Below are 23420 nucleotides of genomic sequence, written 5' to 3' on the forward strand. Positions count from 1 at the left end.
GCGTGGCCTTCGACATTTTGCCGCGGCGTGTGTTCGATTCGGGGTTTTCGGTTTTCAGTTTTCGGCTTTCGGCTTTACTTTTGTTTTTTTGGGGCGGAGAGAGTGGGCAGTAGTCAATTTGAGTAGCACTCAAACATTTAAATTTGATTTATCGGTGGAAAGCAGCAGCCAGAAGCCTCGCACTGAAAACGCAATCAACTTCAAAATGGTTTAATTAGAATAGAACAGACAGAAGCTAAAGCGTGACCCTTGAATGCGAGACCCCATGGTCCCAGAACAGAAATTGGGCGATACGGTCAATCAGACACGGAACACCCAAATCAGACCCCAATCCCCAGGCGATTGAGTTGTCCCCAACTTTATACACTTGGAGAAAAATATATACAAGCTAAAACAAATAATTCTCGAACACTATTTGCAATAGAAAATTTACATTTTATTCTATATTTGCTAATACTCTTTTGTGGCTCTTCAAAGTTGTGAAAATTGTTCTTTACCTAAATAAACTCATAGCTTTAAATAATATATTAGCTAACATTTGGTGGCGACAATTTATATTCTCAGTGTACCAATGCCCAAGTTTTGTCTTCGTTTACATGGCTGTCTGTTTAAGTCTGTCTACAAAAAGCGTATTTCAATTTAAATTTATTTTTATTACGTTTAAGCGGATTTTCAACGGAACAGTGCCTGAACGAATGAAAAAAAATAATTACTGTGACAAATTGCAGGATTTAAAAACCATTTGAATGGTCAGATTGTATTTATGGGTCAAAAAATTAACCAATATTCAAATTACAAATTTAAACAATTATATTTTTAAGGAATCAATCCGCATACTTTCCAATTGAAAATCTAGAATTGCAGTAATTACTTATAATAATTACTTATGTACAAATTTATTCAGCACAGGAATTTAAAGTCCGCAAGAAATTAATTATGACAAATTAGCATAATGCTAATAATGATGACAAGAAGGCTTGCGAATTAAAAAAGGAGTGCTAATCATGTATTATTATGCTAAATTTATTTACCTACACAAAATCGCCAACAGATTGCCTAAATATTATTCTTAATTTAATGCAATCGTTGAAGCGCGCAGAAATTGTTATTTTGTAATTTATTGAAATAACGTAATGCGAATACTTATTTTGTCTCTAAATAAACAATCAATATTTCGTTGGGCAATTATTCCAAGTCAGTTGCCACGTTCAATGACATATGATAAAGGTATGTACCAATTAATAAAATAATATAAATAAAGATGGATTGCGAAGGCACCAATGTAAACATCAACTTTATGGCCAAAATGTTGTTCACAAATATGTATCTATATGACTCCACCAAATCAAAAGGATAAATGGGTATTGATGCATTGATTAAGATAGATGGTCGATGGTCTATTGGTCCCGAGAGTAAATAAATGGCGAAAAATGTCAACAAGAAAAATGTTTGGCTACAAGCAATATAAACAAGGCTATGAATTTTTCTCGCCGGCCGTTAATCTAAATTGAATGACAAGGCTTGAGTTCAATGTTCAATGGTTCAGAGGTCACCAAACCCGAATCAGGTGCCATTTATTTATTGTCAATTTGGAAAGTTCGACTTGTTGCTCTTAAATGTGCCTGGAAGGCCACCAATTCGGCCTGAAATCTTTATTAAAATACTTGAAAGAAGCTGCCAGATTCCGTAAATACACTAAAAGAGAAATGGTAAACCAATATGGTTAAGTTTGTACTTAATGAAATAACAACATAAGTAAATGCATTTTTTGATACATTTTTTTTTGCATTATTAATATGTATTAAAAAAAATTTTGAATATGTATTATCTAAAAGAACGTCCAAGGAGTAGAATAAACTACTTTTAAGTCGAGAATATATATTCGGGAAATGATTTTTTTTGCAAGTGCCTTTCTTCTCTGGAAATGATAAATTGAGCTCTTCAAATTTCATATCTTCATCTAACGCAGGCCCAAAACAATTTGGTGACCTAACCAAGTGGATAAGGGGGGAAATTCCAAGGCAGTGACATTGGACCTGCGTCAAGGAAAAGCGGAAGTGGCAACTCCATAAGACGTTTTCCCATTTTCCGCCCTTTGTCCTGCTAATAAATGACGGCGCAATGATTTTGCGTGATTGTCGGCACGTGATGGCGCTGCAAATGACTTCGAAAGAGTGTGAAAATCATAAATGCGGAATGAAAATTTCCAGCCATCGTCTTTAGCATTTTCGTCATATTCCTTGAAGCCCGTTTTATCCGGGTACGAATGAGGAGAAAATGTACTCGGGCTGACTTTTATTGATTTCAATTGCAGGCGGCAACAGGCAACAAAATGTCAAATACTTTTCAAATATGAACCCACATGAAAAGCACATAAAAAAATCAAGAAGAACTCCCATAAAAGTTTGAAAAATTCGTGTTTATTTTCTTTTTTGCTTAATACTCTATTGGAAAAAGAAGTTTTATATTTTTAACTGTCCATTTTTATTTGAAGCTATAAAAAGGGTTTAAAAAAGTATTTGTTTGTTTTATTCAAATATTAAAAAACTGTTATTTTGGTCTAAATACCTACAGTATACGTTTATTTGTTTTTTAAATACTTAAAATAAAATTCTTTTAAAAAACAATTTATAAATATAACATTTTAACAAATGTAAACAATAGTATTTAAAGGCAAATATCTTAACCTTAAGTATTGAGCACAAAACAAATGTTCAAAATAATTTACAATTCACTTATTTTGTCTTGTGACTTTAAAAATAAAGTAGAAGTGTATTAAGTAGATCCTAGCTTGATAAATTGTTGTATACCACCTAAAAAATTGAATCAGAGAGAATTCCCGACATCAATTTGATACCCATCGGCAGTTGAGTGCAGAGTGAGAGGGGTGACCCCTGACCCCTGGCCGGAAGTGCAGGACTTTAAAAGGGTCAAAATGGGATCCCGGCCACTTCCGGTGGCAGGGGCAACATCAGCTTATGGCGGCATGATTGAACCGCACCCAACCGAATGACGAAGTCGCCGGGACTGAGTATTTAATCACGGATTAGTCGGAAAGTTTGTGCCTCCGCAGGACTCTTGTAATGAGTTCTGAGCCCAGGACTCTCGAGGCTTTACAACGAGTTTGACAGGAGACGAGGACAAAACAAGTTTTTGAGTGCCGAAAGTTTTTCGTTTATCTTGCGTTCGTTTCCCGAAGCCTGCATTTGGTTTGCCGCCCTCAATTATTATGCCGAAATTAGGAAACTGCAGACACGAGTGTGCCAGCCCCCAGATTTTCTTTGTTTCATTTCACCCCCAAACTATTTCACATCAATTTCAATTACTCAGATAGCAAATGAAAATTTAATTGACTTTTTCTGTCAATGATTTGGAGTTTCAAGGGTAAATTTCTGGGGAAACGTTTTTCAAAATACCCTCTAAAGTTTGCAATGTTCACACTATTAATATTTTCGGGAAAATCAGGAATGCGTAAAGTGTTAAGTACCGTATCTATTTCTTTTGTTTTTAATGCTTTACTTTTTATTCTTATTTTAGATAATTTAAAGTAGATTAAATTAAGTCGGGTGTATTAAAAGGATATACAAATTTAGGAGCAATCTTCTTTTCATCTAGTTCAGCTTCATTTGGCTCCCACTCATTATATTATAAAATATTATTTGATGATGATTACACTTATTAGATGAACAGGTTCCTTTTAACTCACGCGTTACGCTTCTCGTTTCCATTTCCATTTTGCATTTCACTTTCCATTTCATTTCACTGGGTTTTTGGGTTTTCCCTTTTTTATGACCCATTGTCAATTTACAATTTGGCTTTGACATTGTCCTCATTTGAGTAAATCAAATGGTTGTCGTAAATGTCTGGCATCTTCTTTATGGCCCCCATATAAATCCTATTTTTTTTTTATCTTAATTCACCCAATACCCACAAATCGATAAAGTTGTACTTTATTTGAATTTTCCATTAATTCCAGCTCATCAAAACAAATTCTGGCCCGGGTTTTCCCTACGTTATTGATTTTTTTTTGCGGATGTGTCGCCTGCGGGAGACTAATCCCAGTCCAGGATGTACATATATAGAGCCGTGTATATTGATATCCTCAAAGTGAATATTAATTTCAATTTGAATTGAAAAATTCAATTGAAAGTGCGCCATGGAAAGCCGAAAAGAAAAGGCAGCAGGGAGGTGGAAAAGTGTTTACTCGGGTCTCCTTTTATTCTGAGTGACTTTCAAGAGCCTTCCAATTCCATTTCCATCGTTTTCTCTTTTTCAATTTTTTTTTTTTATTTTGGCCTGCTTAGCACATTTTAATTTTGGCCGACACCCGACGAGCACCTTTTGAAAAACAGGAAATTGCTCAAATTGAATTCTGTGATTTCCACTTACTTCCTATCGTCCTTTTAGAGATTTTCCGCCTGCATCCTGTGGCACCCTCAAGTGCATTTTAATGGATTTTTAGTTTTCGGGGGTCAAATAAATATATATATATAAATGAAAATGGCTGCATGCAAATATAAGGTAAAATTCAACTTCTTTAAGTTGTGTGCTGTTCTCTCTTTAGCTTCAAATCTATCTGTTTTTTCAATTAATTTGAAATGGCTGCTTTTCTTTTTAATAAATTATCAAAATATTGAGGTAACATGGGAAGTTACAACACATATTGGTACTTTAAATATTTAATTCGATCCCAAAGGTAAACGAACATGTTCTATTTAGTTGTGTTCGCCAATAAAAACAAAAATATATACCAAATACAAAAGACAAAAATCTTCAATTGGGGAAAATACAAACCCTACACTCGCAACACACAAAATAAACTTCGATTTAAACAACGAGATTACATTTAAATTTAGAGTGTTGGTCTAGGAAGTCCCAGCAGCTGTGCCCATTTCATTCTAAGCATTTTAGTTGGAAACATCAACGGCGAACACGGCGTATACTTAATGGCCAATTGGTCCCGGGACCCAAATAAGTCGACTACATTTCCATGACTTGCCAGCCCTCACCCCTTTTTCGCCGCCCATGCCTAAGCCTTTGAGGACCAGAAACCCATCCATCCAAGGAAGGCGGGTGGCGGGGTCCAAAAGATTTTCCCAGAAGCTGTTGCTGCTGCTGCAACGACACATCGTTATCCCTAATGCCTGATGGCTTGAATAAAAGCTTAATAAATATTGCGAGCGCCCAACTTTTTTTTGGAGGACAAGCCATGACGAGGACAAGGAACGAGGACACCGCCCGCTCTTGGCTGTTTTTTTTGGTGTCCTCGTCCGCTGACAACCCAAAAAATACAGCTCACTATGAAATCCTTAAGCTCGCCTTAAATTAAAGAAATATTATTTAACATAGTTGATTTGAATATTAATATCTTTTTATTCATATAAAGTCAAATAGATTTTTGTATAAAGACAATACAAGCATTTATTTTACTAAATGATTGTGGATTGATTTTCCAAAAATCTGTGCCAAAATCATAATTTGTATTTATGAGGTCGAATTTTTGTAATCCAAATTTTCAAAAAACGAGATTACGAAAAAAACCGATTTTAAAGTGGCATACTTCAAATTGATCGTGGTTTAATTTTCTAAAAAACTGTGTTTTTACTTAAATTTTTTTTTTTGGGTCGATTTTTTGTCATTTTAGATGATACAACCCCTTTCCAAATTTTCGAAAAATGGGTTTGCGGAAAAGTGCCAAAAAACGGCACTTCTAAGCTCATAACTTTTCATACAGAAATCGGATTTTAAAAAGGCATACTTCAAAATGATTGTGGTTTTATTCTCCAAAAAACTGTGTTTTTACTTTAATTTTTTTTTTTGGGTCGATTTTTCGCCATTTTCAATGATGATAACCCTTTCTAAACTTTCGAAAAATGGGTTTGCGGAAAAGTGCCATAAAACTGCACTTCTAAGCTCATAACTTTTCTATCAGTTATCCGATTTCAAAATGGCATACCTCAGAATGATCGTGGTTTAATTCTCTAAACATCTGTGTTTTTACTTTTTTTTTTATTTTTTGGTCGGTTTTTCATCATTTTCAATGATGATAACCCTTTCCAAATTTTCGAAAAATGGGTTTGCGGAAAAGTGCCATAAAACTGCACTTCTTAGCTCATAACTTTTCTATCAGTTATCCGATTTCAAAATGGCATACCTCAGAATGATCGTGGTTTAATTCTCTAAACATCTGCGTTTTTACTTTTTTTTTATTTTTTGGTCGGTTTTTCATCATTTTCAATGATGATAACCCTTTCCAAATTTTCGAAAAATGGGTTTGCGGAAAAGTGCCATAAAACTGCACTTCTAAGCTCATAACTTTTCTATCAGTTATCCGATTTCAAAATGGCATACCTCAAAATGATCGTGGTTTAATTCTCTAAACATCTGCGTTTTTACTTTTTTTTTATTTTTTGGTCGGTTTTTCATCATTTTCAATGATGATAACCCTTTCCAAATTTTCGAAAAATGGGTTTGCGGAAAAGTGCCATAAAACTGCACTTCTAAGCTCATAACTTTTCTATCAGTTATCCGATTTCAAAATGGCATACCTCAAAATGATCGTGGTTTAATTCTCTAAACATCTGCGTTTTTACTTTTTTTTTTATTTTTGGGTCGGTTTTTCATCATTTTCAATGATGATAACCCTTTCCAAACTTTCGAAAAATGGGTTTGCGGAAAAGTGCCATAAAACTGCACTTCTAAGCTCATAACTTTTCTATCAGTTATCCGATTTCAAAATGGCATACCTCAAAATGATCGTGGTTTAATTCTCTAAACATCTGCGTTTTTACTTTTTTTTTATTTTTTGGTCGGTTTTTCATCATTTTCAATGATGATAACCCTTTCTAAACTTTGGAAAAATTGGTTTGGCGAAAAGTGCCAAAAAACTGCACTTCTATGCTGATAACTTTTCTTTCAGTCATCCGATTTCAAATTGGCATACCTCAAATTGATCGTGGTTTAATTCTCTAAACATCTGCGTTTTTACTTTTTTTTTTATTTTTTGGTCGGTTTTTCATCATTTTTAATGATGATAACCCTTTCCAAACTTTCGAAAAATGGGTTTGCGGAAAAGTGCCAAAAAACTGCACTTCTATGCTGATAACTTTTCTATCAGTTATCCGATTTCAAAATGGCATACCTCAAAATGATCGTGGTTTAATTCTCTAAACATCTGTGTTTTTACTTTTTTTTTTATTTTTTGGTCGGTTTTTCATCATTTTCAATGATGATAACCCTTTCCAAATTTTCGAAAAATGGATCCCTTTAATACCAAAAATATTTTATGTTGATTTTTTGTAGCTCTTAAACTATCAACATGTTGGCATATTTTGTAGTCAAGCTAATGTTTAAGCTTGTATTGTGTTTGCCTTCCATTAAATTTCCACCAACCCCAGAATCCAGCTTTTAGGGTCTTGTGTATGGCAGAGAAGAAGCACCTTTACACCGAAATTCGATAATTGCCGCTTTATGAAGCCATAAATTAGATAAGCACATTATGGGCGAACAGGAGGAAAAAACGATACCCGCACACATGGCCGCAAAATACTGAGGAAAATTCTCATGGCCATGGGCGAAAAGTCAGGAGTAAGTTTTCACGGCGCTTCAAAGGCAAACAGCACCTGCTAATTGCTTGGAAAATGGAAATATGCCGAAAGGAAAATTCACGAAAATTGTATAATGCTCGCTAATTAATTTCGCTACTTGGCAAGGCAAATCGAAAATGGAATCGAAATCAAATCGTAATAAATAATGGTGGCAACTTTTGTGGTGACAATTTTTTTTTGTCTCAATTTTCATATGCAAATCGAGTGGCAAAACAATAGACAAACTTTGTCTAAGGCAACAATAAAAAAAGGAAATGATAAAATGGCGTGGGACACCAAGAGAGATAGGAAAAATTAGGGGGGCGAATGCCAAGACCACAGAGAGGAAGAGCCGACAAGGAAAAATCAACAAGAATATAAATATGCAAATGAAAAGGCAACGCAGATGTTCAATCAACAGTTGACTGCCGTTCTTCATTCACTCTCTGCGTAAGCAAACATACACCTACTGCCAGGTGAATATAGTCAGAAAAGATGGTACATTGCTGATAAATACCACAGAGAAGCAAATAATTAAATGTAAACCTCCACCACTTTCCAAACAATTAAAACAGACAACTTTTGCTAACTATGGCCTTTTAAACTAAGCACATAAATAATCAAACTTTTGTAGTAAATTATTGTATATACCCAAATGGTTTTGCTAATTTCAACATTTAAAACTTTTTTACTGTTTATCTTTTCTCAGCTCACATTTTTGCAGCCCTCGGGGGCAAACGAAAGAGAGCTAAGAAACGTCGAGAAATGGAAAGGTGAAAGTGAAAAACTTTCTTTCATTTCACATTCCACTCGGCTTGTTATGGCGCACCTTCGCTGCTTTTTTGCACATTTTTTACATTTCAGCCTGCTGGGCAATCGGTTCATGCTGTTGACAGTTCAATTTTCCTAACAAAATAATGAAAAACTTTACTGAAATAATACACAACTATGGACAAACCAATATAGAAATTTCAAACAGTCACCTTTGACTTGGACGCATTGTGGCAATATTGAAAAACAGCCGGAGGAAGTGCGAAGACTCTCACACTTTTTAATCAAACCTAAGGAAAATCCGCAAAAATCAAAGTCAAAAAGAAATTCAATTCTTTTTACAGAAGAAATAATTTCCTTAGTTACATATACATTTCAATTTTAAGTTTTGAAAAGTGTTAACAGCTGTAATGCCCATTTTTGTGTGTCAAAAACAACTAATATAATTATAAGATACGAATTTGCAGAATAATTTAGTCTATACATATAAAGGTATAAGATTTAAGCTGATAAGTTTTAGTGACTTTAAATAGTTTAGTTTATTCAAGCGTTAATCACTCTTCATCTCAGAAAACACTTGTGGCACCCAATTAAATCCCTAAACAACAAAAGACTTCGTGGAAAATCAATCTCTCCGGCCGACGCAACAGCCTTAAAATTACAAAATAATGTTTTTGCATTATAATTGAAGTTTGTAATTGCTGTGAGCAGTTTTTGCAAAGCGGAAAACTTGGCAACACAAGTTGTCAAGGCAATCAACTTTATTACCCTGCAGCGCACATGTGTCGCTGTCTCTTTTCCCCTTGCTTAAGTTTATGTTATTGTAGTTAAGTAATGCCCATGTGTGTGTGTGTGCGTGTGTATTCCGTGACATTTCACAGCTTCAAGGCGCTTTTTTCATTATTTTTCACTCATTTTACACGCAAACAAGCAGCCAAACGAATTGTGGGGGCGAAAGAAACTGTTGCCACATTAAAATGCACATAAAAATCATTAACCCAAAGACGCCTGACAACGCCAGCCAAGGAAATTGTGTTAATGGGCCCCGACCCGAACACCCGGACCTCCTCTTTTCCCGTGCGCTTTCGCCGTGTTTATTTCGGCATTACAGTAAACTCAATAATTTCGCCTACTTAATGCACAGTTGTTTGTCTGCCCATCAACAGGTACGAGTTGTCACTGGCGCGCTCGAGAACACTTGAAAAAAAATATGGAAAAGAAACAAAAAAACTAGTACTTGAACATAAAAAACTTAAAACTTAGTGAATAAATAACAAGAATTGGCTAGAGCAACAGTTTACAAAATTAAAAAGAATTATTAGGGCTGTTTTAAAAAATAATTCGCATTTTATTTCCCATAACATTGTAAAACACTAATATAGTTAACGACATTTTTCACTCATTTTGAATATATATACAATAAATATCAGAATTAATATTATACAAATCAATTCAAAGCAAAAATAATATTAAAAGCAACCTTTTTTTAGTTTACAAATGCAGCTATTACTTACTATTTATTTTATTTATATTTAATGGTGTTTTAATATTCTTCTCAGGATATATTTCTATGAATATTGTTTTTAAACCAGACAAGATATGAATTGAAAATATTAAATTTTACATTTTTTCATTCAGTGCCTTGCAAGCACTGTTGCTTTTTTTGTGGCATCCTCAAAATGAAATTACAGTTATTTGAGTTTACCGAGTTCGCTCCTGGTTTTTTGTATGTTTGTGTGTGTGGAGAAAATCAGAAAAAGGTTAATTTGCAATTATGTTTTATGTGTTTGCCTCGTCCTTTGTGCTTATGTGTGTGTGTGTGTGTATGAAAACACTTGAGGCCAGGTGTCCATTTTGGGTTTACCTGTCCGCATTTTCCTCTCTTTCTCTGCGCTACTCATTTTGCCAGTTTCCGCTTTGATAATTTCTAAAGCATACTTTTTGGGGCAGAAAGTGAAAGCCAGTGAAAGTGAAGGCAAGCGGAATGAGAACGGGAATGAGTCGTCGGGGAAAAACAAAACTTGGCGTCTGTCGTCAGCAATAAAATAAATTTCATTTAATATTATAGTTGTTGCTACTGTTGTACTCCAGCTTATTGTTCTTCTTTATGTTGTATCTCAATTGTTGTTTAGACTTTTTGGAATCATAAAAGTGAAGAAGTTGTCGGAAAGAAAAACTTTCAAACGCTTGCCGTATACCCTCAAAAATGATTTCGGGTATACAGACTTCTAAATAGTCATACTTAATTAAAAGTTTACGCATTAAATTGTTGGAAACTTCAAAATATCTACCAAAGTATTCTTAATTACAAAATTCAAATATATTTAATTTTGCTTTTATTTGTATTTCTCTTATTCTGAGTATTTGCTGAGAGTATCTATTGATGTCTTGTTGACCTAATAACTTTCCCCGACTTTTCCTCAGCTTGTTTTTCTGCGTTTCAATTGTTTATCTTCTGGGATGAAATTGTTGTTCCCAGGACCCCCGCATATTCCATCACGTATCCGTTTGACTTTGAGACGTTCTCTGGCAATGAAATAAGTTGCGTGACCTGCGAGGATGACATTTGTTTCAGTGTGGCCAACGAAATGAATTTGACACGCGTTAATTAAGTTGCCTCCGGCCATTGAGTTTGTCCCGAACCACAGCATCATCAACAACAGCCACAGTAAAATTCGAGTAATCAAGAACTAAGAGTCTATCATTTATATTTTTTTTATTTTTATGAAATTATGAAGTTGAAGAATTGTTTTTATCAAGTGGACTGAATACCCACTTGTGCTATCTTAATATTAAAATTAAATTAAATATAAAATAATAAATAAAATATTTCAAATAATTGACCAAACTAAAAAATAAATTTAATAAGCCCTAACATTAATCATTAAAAAAAAGCTTGTCGTTTCGAATGCAAAGTCATCTTTGCATTAATAATGAAGCAATCATAATATGTAAGTAGTTTAAAATAAAAAACAAAATTTGAAGGTAGTTTCCTCTAGGAATTTATAATTCCTGGTGGAACATTTTTGAACCTTTAGTTTCATATTTCGACTAAGAACTGTGGAGAGAACTTAGCCAAGGCTGGAAATCAATTTGAGGCAGCTGCCGCCAAAGGGAAAAGCGGTGCGGTATGCAAATGAAATGAGCAAAAAGGCAAGTGAACCCTTTTTTAATTGCACACACGATGGGCCCTGAAAAAAAAATGTGAATGGAAGAGTGCTCTCCCAAAAAAAGGTATCCAGGGAACCGTGAAAAACCGCAAGCCGGTGGCCCCAAAAACAAAACTCAAAAACATTTTATGATGCCACACACAAAGGGGCATTTAAAACGTATTCAAAATGCAAGTTTAAAGACGCCCCAAAGTATGCAAAGCACTGGCAAATAACATAAAATACGGAATACGGTTGCGGCTACACAAAGTATTTCCCATAAAAAGCGCCGAAAAAGAAAAGCCACTGAAAACTCAACCACAAAAGGCGCCCAGGACATAATCGCACCCCCTTCCCCAACACACACTCTCCAACACACACACACACACACACACATACATCAATCCCGGCCTCTTTGTATGTCTGTCTGGTTCGCAGACTCTCGAATGCAAATTAGCTTCCTTCGCGCACTGAAAAACCCTTGCCATATATGCAAATGTGCCGCAAACTGGCTTACAATCCACATTGCTCATACGCACCGGAGGCCTCCATGAGAACTTAGCCACAACAAGGACGGCAAACTACAGAAAAAAAAAAGAAACGTAGAGCTTCTACGGGGACGAAGGGTTTAATGAGTGTTTTTTATTAATTCATGTGTAAAAATCAGGTCGAAATAAAACTGTTTGAATATAAAACGGAAAGTGTGCAATGCGAAAAGTTTTATGCGGGTTCTAAAGGGATGTGTAAAGAGTGACATATAGCAAAACTTTTATGCCGACGCAGGGAAAACAGGGCCGACATTAAAAGCTGGTTAGATAATCTTTTCCCAGAATGTATAAGCCAAATTCACTTCATGAAATATATAATTCACGCGAAAAACCTCATAAATCTATATTCCAAATCATTAGGGAATAATAAATGAATATTTATGAAATATAAAATCAATAAACATGAATCAAATTTTAAGCTCATAAAATACATATTATAATATAACAAGCCATTTATATTACTGGTTAACATTTGAAATAAAATAACCAAGAACAGAAATATTCCCTTTAAGTATTGTGAGAAAAAATTTAATAGCAAGTAAATCATTACAATAAATCGAACATTTCACCAAAGCTTACGGAAAACCTTGGCATAGATTTTGCCGTAGGAAAAGCAATACCACGAAATTTCAGCCACAAAAAGTGTTTGTGCCATTTTTGAAAAGTTTTTCTTACAATATAATTTAATAAGTTCAGCAAGAAGCCGATCAATAAAGGGAGCTGCCCTTCATTAACAATACGAAAACTGCAGGGAGGGTAAGGGCAATTGGGAAAAATTCTTCGTCTCGATTTATATTGAAATCGGAAGCCATAAAGCCACGCCCAGTTAGCCTTTAAAGTTTTGCGCCATAAAGCAAATAATAAGTCCCATAAAACTGGCAAGAAAGCAAAGACGATGAAGCGAAGAGTGTTTTAAAGCAGGAAGATGGTAAGAAAACTGCTAGATAAAGTTCGTCGCTCAGTAGCGGCAACCAATTAGGCCAAAACAACATATAACTCAACCCCCGATTTTTCCCCCCAAGGCAGATTTTGGCTTGCTAACCGAACGGAAGGATACAGCATCCAAAACTCTGCTTTTGGGAGCGGGGGATGCCGAAACCTACCACCCACCACCCACCACCCACATTTTCCCAGGGAAGTTGATGCATATTAAACAGTTATCCGAGCGGAATGGAAGAGCTGCCGGAAAATCTGGTGTGGGAATGCGGGGAAAAGCGGGGAAAAGGGCGCAAAAGTGGGCAACAGGAAATGAGAGCCATGTGAGCGGAAATTCCACATTACAAATTATGCAAATCACATGCGCTTTGATTATTTCACATTTTATTTTCATTTCTCTTTACCTTCGACCTTAACTAACCTGTTCGTTTTTGGCCATTATTTAGTCAGTGAAATTCAATTTGAATTGTTTATTGTTCATTGGAATGTTTGTGGGCAATGTTTTCACAAGTGCTATACACGGAAAGTGCTACACAAATTAAATGCCAACGAGAGATAAAGCTTCTTATAAATATTTATACAAAAGCTATTCTGTCTTGGGCGAAATTAATCTTAGATTGTTTCAGAAGAAATCTTCATCCCTTCGCAAAAGAATATAAGAATACTTTATGGGCCAAAAATGTTTGTTCTTTTTTTAAAAAAGTTAAAATTTTCTTTCTTTGAAAATAAATGCACTTCTCAAACTTAATTTAAAATGTATTTTCTTTGTATATGTCATTCCTTAACTTAATGGATTAAATAAGAGCAGGGGCTTACACAAAATAAATTAAGAAAATGTTTAACATATACATGGCTTTTAAAGCCATTCAGTTCATCAAAAAGCCGCCGGTACCTGGGCTAAAAATAAACGCGAACCGAAGACAAATGAAACGAAACGACAGCCCAAATGTAATTCCAGCGAATTTGAAAACTCTTCATTTCGAAATCGGAACGTGTCTCGTTTGACTTTGGTTTCGATTTACATTTGGTTTCATGTCGACCTTTTTTATGGCCAAGATTTCGATTCATTCTTTTGTCGTAAAGTGCGTGAGGTTCTCTGTTTTTATTGAACCCAATTTTGGCTGCTTTTTATATATTTACGTGCACATATATATCAAAAGGATACAAAATTGGCCTTGGCTGATTTTGGCTTGATTTTAGGTAAAAATTCTGTCAATATTTCATTACGGCCTCTGAAGCTTTTCGGCAACATTTTTGCTTAATTTATTAGAATATTTATGAGCATACTGAAATTTTACTAAAAATCCCTGCCATCGAATATTTTGTTTGTCAATTTTAGCTCATGAATTTTTTTCCGCATCGGATAGCAAATATCATTTACATACTCTGAGCTCAGTTTGTTTTCCTATATTTTTCCATAAATTGCGTATACGCCATCAGGGCCAAGGTCAAGGACAAGATTCCTGCCATTCGTCGCGAAGGTCTTACTGTGCATTAGCTTTTTGTGTATGAGAATGCGATTGGGGAATGCGGTTGATTGGGCCTTGAGTAAACTTATAGGCTTACATGTTCAAAATAGGTTTTAGCCCGGATTGTGGGTGGGTGTCAAATAGAAATGGCCAAGTTAATAATTTTTAAAAAATGTATATTTTTTTCTATTATTAAAACTGTTAAATATGTTAAAACTGTTCAATTTGTCCCCTTAGACACAAGTTCAGCCATAAAATGTTGATATTTAAATTAAACCTTTAGCCGAACTATATATTTATAAAGTTAATATGCTGGCAATAAGTCTTGAACAATAATAAATGCTTTTGTTAATGCAATGTTCTTTTTGGTTCCATTTGCTAATTGATCAATAAATTTTAAGTTGAGTCTGATAAAATGAAGAGATTAAAAGACTTAAGCATTTTCAACATTTTACCCACTTTTCAATTTTCCGCTCGCCCGGCCATTTAATCATCTTCAATAGTCGCTCCTGATGCGATTAGCACAAGAGTTTTCCCGCCTCACTCTGTCGCTCGTCAAAATGGTTGGCAGTGACATTCAGCAAAACTAGATTCGTTGTCAGGTTTTGTTGCTTAAGCGATTTTCACTGTCCGAAATGGGGGTGAACACAAAAAACCTGTGGAACAGGGGAGGTGGAGGGTGTGTGGCGGAAAGTTAGTGGGTGTAAAATTCACTGGGAAAACTGCAACAACTGCGTTGACAGCATTCCGAAGCCGAGATTTTCTGTGGAGGCCGCTGCCAGTTCTTGTTTTCATCGTCGCCTTTCTTTTGCCTCCTGTTGCAACCAATCCTTCCTGCCCATTTTCCGCATTTTCCCCATTTTTCTCTCGCTTGCGCAACTGTCATATTAAATACTTTTTCGAAATTGCAATTTAACTTTTATAGTAAGACAGGAAGGCGACAGAAGGCGGTGGGTGAAAAAGCCCTGGGAAAAACAAACACGGGGTGAAAAACGGCAGTGCTTTGCCAACAAGCTACATTGAGTAATCGTAAATAATGGACAATTATTTCAAAATAATATGTCTTAAATACCCCAGAATATATAAAAATCTAGTTCTCGTGGTTTTCTTCACTTATAAATAGAATTGCAAACTTTTCGAGGATCTGTCCAAGTAATTTAATTTTATAGGTAGACCCACTGTAGGTCCAGCAACTTTTCTTTTGAACAAACAAATAGTCCTGCAAGTCCTGGAGTGAACAAATCTACTGGCAAATGGCGTTCAAACCATTCGCAGCTTATCAATGGCGGACGGAGAAAGGGAAAAAAGGGTCGAGAGAAATGAGGAAAAGCCGTGAGAAATGGAGGATGGGAGAAAGGGAGAAAGGGAGAATAAAGGATATAGAGAGGATTGCTCTAACAATATAAAAAATAACTCAACAGTTGGCAGCAGTTGGCAAGCGGATGTGTGGCATGTGTGCGATGCGATAGTTTATTGAAAAGTTTCCTGCACCACTTTCACCCTATTTATTTGCCCCTCCTTTCCAAGCTAAAATTAAAACTTTTTCCATCGAAAAGTGGGCGAAAGAACCGGAAGGATTGTGTCGCAAAATAGTTTTCATTTTTCGCTTTACACTCTGCTGGATTTTCCCGTAAAAGAGAGTAAATACACAACCAAAAAATGACAAAAAAAATACCCTTGAAAACGTGGAAAAGAGAAAACAAATTACTTAAGGAGAAAAAGCGAACCGAAAGTTTGCAGCACCAAAAATAGATAACAAAGACAGCTAACAACATTTCCCCGGCAGGAAAATCCGAGCTCTGGTCCCGAGGAAATTTAATATGGGAAATTCGTTGGCAATCGAAGGAAATCAATGGCAAGAAAACTCCAATTGGGATAACTTTACAGTCAATCGAAAGGGAAATTAACCGTCGCAATAAACCGCCAGCGGAAAACTAGAGGAAATAAAGTGAGAAAATAAACGAAACTGTAGGGAACTGCAATAATTTTCCTAAATGCTGTTTTATAACACACAGAAATAAACCACAAAATATTTATTTTTAAATTTATCTTTACACACTTGAAAAGCATAAAAACAAATATTGATGGGAACTATCAGGTATATATAAAAAATGGTTTTATTTATTTTTATTCAATAACAAAGAACGGCAATAAGATATAAATGCTTTAAACTCTAATCAAATATATAATTTATATATTCCAGTATTTTTTTCACTCTCTCCATTTAATCCATAAGAATTTAATGTTTTCAAGCTAAAATATAAAATGTTATAATCAAATAAATTGTGTGTGATTATTGTGGAAAAACTTAAATAAACTTAAATTTATGCTTCCTTCCGTCAAATACGCCATCATAGACCGAATTGTCCTGCTGAGCGTGATATAATGAGTTTTTTAATAAAAACTGACGGGACAGTAAAGCAGGACATAATGCCCACCCACTAGGACCTCCCCTCTCCTTCACATCCATCAGCACTCCCCATTCAAAATTCAAATATACGGCATCACCTTTCATTTGAAAAGAAGGCAACAAGGGTAACTGAAAAATATGGAAGAAAAGGAAAAGGAAAGTAAGGACGAAGGAGTCGGAGAAAGTGGGACAATAGAACGGCAAAGAAAATACAAAAAAAATAAGCCAAAAAAGGTTTGCACAACTCAAAGTAATTGAAGCGAGACTTTTTGACTGGTCGCTCTACTAACAAATATACCAAAGCCGTACAGTGCGTTTCAGGGCTGTATGACTATTAAAGGCTAATAGTTGCAAGTGTTTCGAATATATTTTTATATTATAATTTAAATATTTCTTTTAAATATTTTTACATTTTTAAACTATGATGTATAAATGTATTATGAAGAGATTTTTAATCTCCTACAAATAAGGTAGTTTGGAAAAGGTTTGAATGTTAAAATGTGTGTTGGTATAAAAAAAAACCCTACTGATATTATAGTTTTATTTATTTTGTTTTATAAATCACACTCATGGCGCGAACTGTACGTAATTATTTGAAGACATCTTTATAGGGATGAGCTTATGTATATTTTGCGTTTTTGCGTAACTGACCGAGCCTGTTACCTGGCCATTTGTTGACCTTTTGCTGAATTTTAAACGCCATTCGCCCCAGGTGCGAATGCCGTGACTTGAATTCCCAGCCTTTTCTTGGCGGGCACCCGAACTTTTCTTTTCTTCCCTTCTGCTGTGGTTTGACCCCACCAAAGAGGAGCGGTGGAAGGTCAACAGCCGCTAGGCCTAGCAATCAAAAAAATAAGAAAGAATACAACGAAACGAAAGCGATGGAAGGAAATTACTTCGCGAAACGTGGAGAAATTTACATTTTATTTATTGATTAAATTTACCTGCACAAACAATCAGCCAGCTGAATTTATTACAATATTTCACCGCGACTTTAGTTCAAACCAGAGGCTTAAAAACGTAATTAAAAGCCGTTTGTGTGTAATATATGTAATATATATTCAGAATGTGACCCGTAGCCATCGGACTAATTAATTTAAATAGCTTTTTTCACAGCGTTTCGGTGTTCAAAATGATTAAACAAACGGTGGTGCAGTATTGTGGAATATATTGGCAAATAACAAAGCACAATAATTGGGAAAAAAACCTTTTTAATAGTTTATAATACAAAATGTTGCAGCAATTTAAATGAACGAATTTACTGAGTAACTAGCATGGCTATTTATATTTACAATTTAAAATGTTCTTACATATAAAGACTGGTTTGCTTAAATGTTTCACAAATGCGATTTAGTTAGTATTTATTATAAAAATGCTGTTTCGATTTCTTATAATTATTTATAAACTGCAAGTTATAAACAGAAAAGACCCTCAGCCAATTAAGTAAAGTATCTATTTAACCGAGATTCATTTTCAAAATGATTAATTAAACGTTGGCATATAAAGTACGCAATTTTCTGAAAAATATCCATGCATAAAACATTGTCCATCAATTGGAAGTGTATCGCATTACGGGCCATGTAAATGCGGTTCAGGACCTTCGACTTCCTCTTCCTGCGGCAGGATGTGAACGAAAGGAGGCGAAAAGGAAAGGCAGCCAGGATAAGCAGGTTGCCTGAGCTCCGGCCTTCGAGTTCGTTGGCTTTGATGTCGCCCAAAATGGTTGAAAACGCATATTAAATGTGCGGACTAAGTGGGTTCATTCGACTACTTGACAATTAGCTAATAGGAAGACGAATATAAAATTATTTATAGAGAGAGGGAGGGGTTTTGAGCTTAAGACTAAACGCACCCGGAACCAACGAAAAATCTATGGAAGATTTTCCTTAAATAAATCACCCACTGCTAAGCAACAACAAACAAAAACTTCCATATTTAATTTGAAACTATTTATGCTATCAAAAACTGAAAAATTTTATTTCAAAAATAAAATATATTTCTAGGGTACCCAAGAAAAATACAATTTTTGAACTGAGAACAGCAATGGATTAAGAATGTTGTAATTTGTAGCCATCAAAAACATATACATAAAAACAATTTTTTAAGGTTTTTTAGTTGTAACCAAAATATGTATACCTACGTTTTTGAAACAAAAGCGACAGCTGCAAATAATTTTAAATGAAATGTTTTGTTTTACTTTTTCTTTTGCAGAGGGTGTTAAATTTTAGTGAAAAGTTTGCAATGCTGCGAACGAAAATCGACACAACCTGTTTGCTTTTAAATATATATAAATATGAAATATAGTCACCATTTCAATAATGCCTTTTGTAATTTTACTAATATCGTAAGAATATCTAATATAGAAAAGATGGGTTCAACCATAACCTTATTGACTTTTACTCATAGTAAAGTCATTTTTTGTGACACACATTTTTGTAATAGCTCCAAGAGTATTTCAAATTTTTTTGCCGAATTAAGCTTTCTTTCTTTTTTCTCTTAATGTTCGTTTTGATTTAAATTGTTGTTATGCTTCCTTAATTTTCAACTTCAAAGTTTCCATTTCGTATTTTTATATGCACACGTTAGGAGCCAAATGGTAGAGGGTAGCACCGAGATGTTGGGTATTTTTGCTTCAATTTAAATATAAATAAGAGTTTAAGTAAAGGTCTTTAAATGGACCGTTATTCACTTATAACTTCTTAAAATAAAGTAACAACGTATAAAAGTGGTATTGAAAAAATATTTCCATACAAAACTTAAAGGAAATTTTCTTATATTTAGGAATTAAATTTATTTTTCTAGAACCAAAATTGTTTGCACCCAATATAGTCAACCAAATTGTTTATTCATTTTCAGTACACTTGTTTCAGTGTCTTTAAACACAGAGAAATTTAAATTGTACAACACATATAATTAAATATTTTTAAGGGGTATTTCGTGATTCATATGTTTTTCCAATCGGAACCGTGTTTTATTTGTTTCTTGAGAGGTTGTACCAGCAGTTGCAGTTGGCTGGGACATGAATGAACAATAACGTAACGAGACTTGAGAAAGTTGCGTTAAGCAAATTAGAAAGGAAATTCGTTCTCGCACCCACACACATACATACGCACACATGTACGCGGATTTTCCGAGTTTTCCAAGGGGGCGGGGGGCGTGGCCGGATAACGGAGGCTGGCAAGGATGAAGTTTTGTTTTTTGGGGGCCGTGTCGGTTGCTCTGGCTATTTCATTCTTGAAGTGCGCACTTCACTCGAGTAATTTGCCACGACACGCGCACTCACACACGCACAATCGTTCACACACACACACACACACCCACGAACAGCTGGCCGCCATTTTGACACATACACACGCACATGTGCTGACATTTAGATTGAAAAACGAACCGAAAAGCAAAGGAAACATATAATCGAAAAATGCTTCGCCAAGGGGAAATGATACAAAGCAATGTTTTCATGTCGCTGCCGCCAGGGGGCGTTACAGGTGTGTATATGCACAATTGCGGACAAAATTATAGCAGTCAGTATAAATAGATGGCTTGAATGCTGTGGTTTCCTAGTAATTTGACTTTTTTTACATACAAAAAAAATATTCTAAAACTTATATTAAAATAAATGCTATTAACCGTACGACAATAATTTGCAATGTATGTTTCATTTGTAGTAAATCTAATTACAATAAGATTATTAAATGGTTTCAATAAAATATCAAACTTAAAACTATAAAAAAATTATGACATTTTTAAATTCTAAATTTTGTTAAAAATAAATTTCTAAAATGTTCAAATTAAATTAATATGATGACACCTAAATGGAAACGATTTATTTCGGCCTAATAAAATTCAATATTTAAAATAAAATTAAATATATTTTTAATGAGGATATTACCTCTTGCATTCAAATATTTAAGTGATATTTTTTAACCGCTCCTGTACGCCTATGTGTGTATGTATATGTGTGGCGACTGTGCGTGTGGCAAGTAAAGTGAAGTGAAGCGTATGCTAAATTTTTATTGAAGTGCATACAAACAAACATGCCCGAAGGAAGTTCGCTCAGCCGGAGGGAAAACTGTTGACACTGCCCCCGTAGACTTTTCCCGCCCCAACCCCCTACCTCTGCCCCTTGTCCTGCCACGCCCCACCCCCCTTTGGCCCACGTTCGAAGCTTGTCGCTGGTAATTTTCCTGTGTTACAACAACAAAGCGGTAGCAGATAAAGGAGAAGTGGCAGCCAAAGTAGATAAAGCCGCCAAAGTCGAAGCCACCTTAAATACAATTTAAGACCGTAGCCAACATACCAGAATCCACTGCGATAAAATGTATAATTTAACACAATATATAACAGTGAGATAATATATATTTTAATATATCATGATTAAAGAAAGATTAAGCTTAGAAACTCATATACAAATTTCTGACTGAATAAAATTATTTAAATTTAAGAAGTTTAAAAAAAAATAAAATATTAATAATTGTTATAATATTACGGACATTATTAGCTTATGTAGTGTGTTAAATAGTTGGATATTGTCCGATTAAAAAGTTTTGTGGTTTTTGTAAGATATCAATTGTCAAAACCAGAACAGGTAAACAACGCGAAATTAAGTTACGTGTTAATAAAAGAAAATCGGAACAGCTTGGAAATGATAAAGAGACTTAACTGATTAAGTTGTTCGAAGCAATATCACTTTTAATTAACTAAGTACTTATAGATACCAAGCTTCGCAATAAAAAGTGGGTACGAATTATTTCCCAAATCAGTTTGAAGTGAACGTCATTCGGAAATAGTTATCAAAATGAAATATCCCACACTTATTTTATTTGCCCTGGCTGCATACGCCTTACCCACGTTGGCATCCAATGACTACCTTTGGGGCGAAATTGGTCCCAACGACTACAAATTGGCCAAGGATTCGGTTTCAAAGGCATTTTTTGTTGGCCTTGTACAGACCAAAAAATATGTATTTAAGCAGTCGGTAAGTACAATTGTAAAACTGTTAAATACGTTTTCATAATAATTGAATGATTGAACAGGACAACCTAAACGCGTTAACCATTACGGCCATTAAAGTTACCGACAAAAAGAAAAGCCATGGAGCAACTGCCGTACTCGTCAGTGGAGGTCCTGGATCGAAAGGAGCCACACTTAAGTTCACGTCTGAAAGAGGATACGGAATAAGTGATATAGTGGAAATATGGGGCCGTTAATGCCACTTTCTTCCTTAATAATGACATCCTATGCAACGAAACCCAATTTGTTTTTCTTTTTCAATATACTGTCCGCAAAATTATGATTTTCAATTATGTGATTATTAGAATTTGCCCAACGCTAATGCCTTTTAAGTATTATTTGATTGATGGACTAGGTAAAAGGTCTAAGTCAGTTTGCTTAAATATTTCACCCACATATTTCAAATGTCGTAAAAAGTGTAGATTTTTTTTTTTTTTTAATAATAATAATAACCCGAGATTTTATTTATCAAATAGTTAAAAAATGGAAAGTTGATATTAAATATAATTTGTTGCTGTGTTGACAGAGTTAACCTGGCATTAGAAACAGGATGTAGAGAAAAGATCCAAACAAATCGAGAACACCAACAGAGATAACAACAAAAACGATAAAATATATGTAGAGGAAAAGCGAGTGAAAGTGAAAATAAACTTGAAGGGCTGTTGACAGATGACAAAGCTGTTTATGAAAATAAACAAATTGAGAACAGTGAGCACAGCTGATTGAGAAACTATGAAGCAACTTTGCAAGAATGTTTTGTGGTCTAAGAAAATTAAATGTGCCGGTTTTTTGAGGGGTGGTGTTTTGGGTGGTTTTAAGTGATGTTTAGATGGTATTTAGGTGGTGATTGGGGGGTGTTTGGGTGGTGTTTGGATAGCCTTCGAGTGCTGGTGCTCCCCAGTTCCCCAGTTTCCACTTTTATATTCCACAGCCACTGATGACAGTGCGATGCCGACGACACAAAAGTTGAGTTCAAACACTCAATCATTTTTCCACCCGACTATGCACACACACAGGCGCACACTCCAACACCAGCAAACATCTGTTGTGTCCACACAAACACAGGCACACCAGCACGCACACTTATACGTGTTGACAGCACACACACACACATACACACAGGTGCAGCGTAGCGTATTTGGCTATAAATAAATTTTCAATATTTTTTCTTCTCGCCACAAAAAAAGTGTGTGTAGGGAAGGGGGGGTGGAGGGGCGTCAGGGGGCAGACATTTTGAATTTTCTATAACAATTTCTGCTTCGCTTTTTTTTTTTTTTTGTTGCGACTGTCCCGCGATAACTGAATTGCAATTGAATTTAATTATTTTTAGCACAAACACGACGATGGAAACAAAAAAAAAGGTCGGTAATGCTTAGAAAATCCTGTGGGGGGAATTTAAAATGTTTTTCGGCTGCGCAACAAAGCGGAAATTTTCTGTAAGCCGTGTGTATCCCCGAAAAAAATATACATATATATATATATATATAAGCAACTCAATCAATGTGCTCCAACGACTCAATTTCAAACTAAGGTGTGTCAAC

The 23420-nt window shown here is 35.0% G+C and overlaps 2 protein-coding genes across 2 annotated transcripts in view; one reads left to right on the forward strand and one right to left on the reverse strand.

The window, feature by feature from the left end:
• LOC108051130 overlaps window positions 1–23420 on the reverse strand; it is a 52231-nt gene that overhangs the window by 12918 nt on the left and 15893 nt on the right. The window lies entirely within an intron of this gene.
• Window positions 21644–22183, forward strand: LOC108051132 (probable salivary secreted peptide). The gene is made up of 2 exons (XM_017133113.2): window positions 21644–21844; window positions 21903–22183. The coding sequence occupies exons 1-2, from the start codon at window positions 21665–21667 to the stop codon at window positions 22074–22076; spliced, it is 354 nt and encodes a 117-aa protein (XP_016988602.1). The 5' UTR covers window positions 21644–21664; the 3' UTR covers window positions 22077–22183.

The sequence above is a fragment of the Drosophila rhopaloa genome, unplaced genomic scaffold, assembly GCF_018152115.1.
Source record: "Drosophila rhopaloa isolate 14029-0021.01 unplaced genomic scaffold, ASM1815211v1 contig_3, whole genome shotgun sequence".
NCBI classification, from domain to species: Eukaryota; Metazoa; Arthropoda; class Insecta; order Diptera; family Drosophilidae; genus Drosophila; species Drosophila rhopaloa.

What these genes read in the sequence shown, in the direction of transcription:
- LOC108051132 (XM_017133113.2), top strand. Translation starts at nt 21,665, where the DNA reads ATGAAATATCCCACACTTATTTTATTTGCCCTGGCTGCATACGCCTTA. An exon ending in AATATGTATTTAAGCAGTCG is followed by an intron (nt 21,845 to 21,902) that starts GTAAGTACAATT and finishes ATGATTGAACAG; the next exon opens with GACAACCTAAACGCGTTAAC.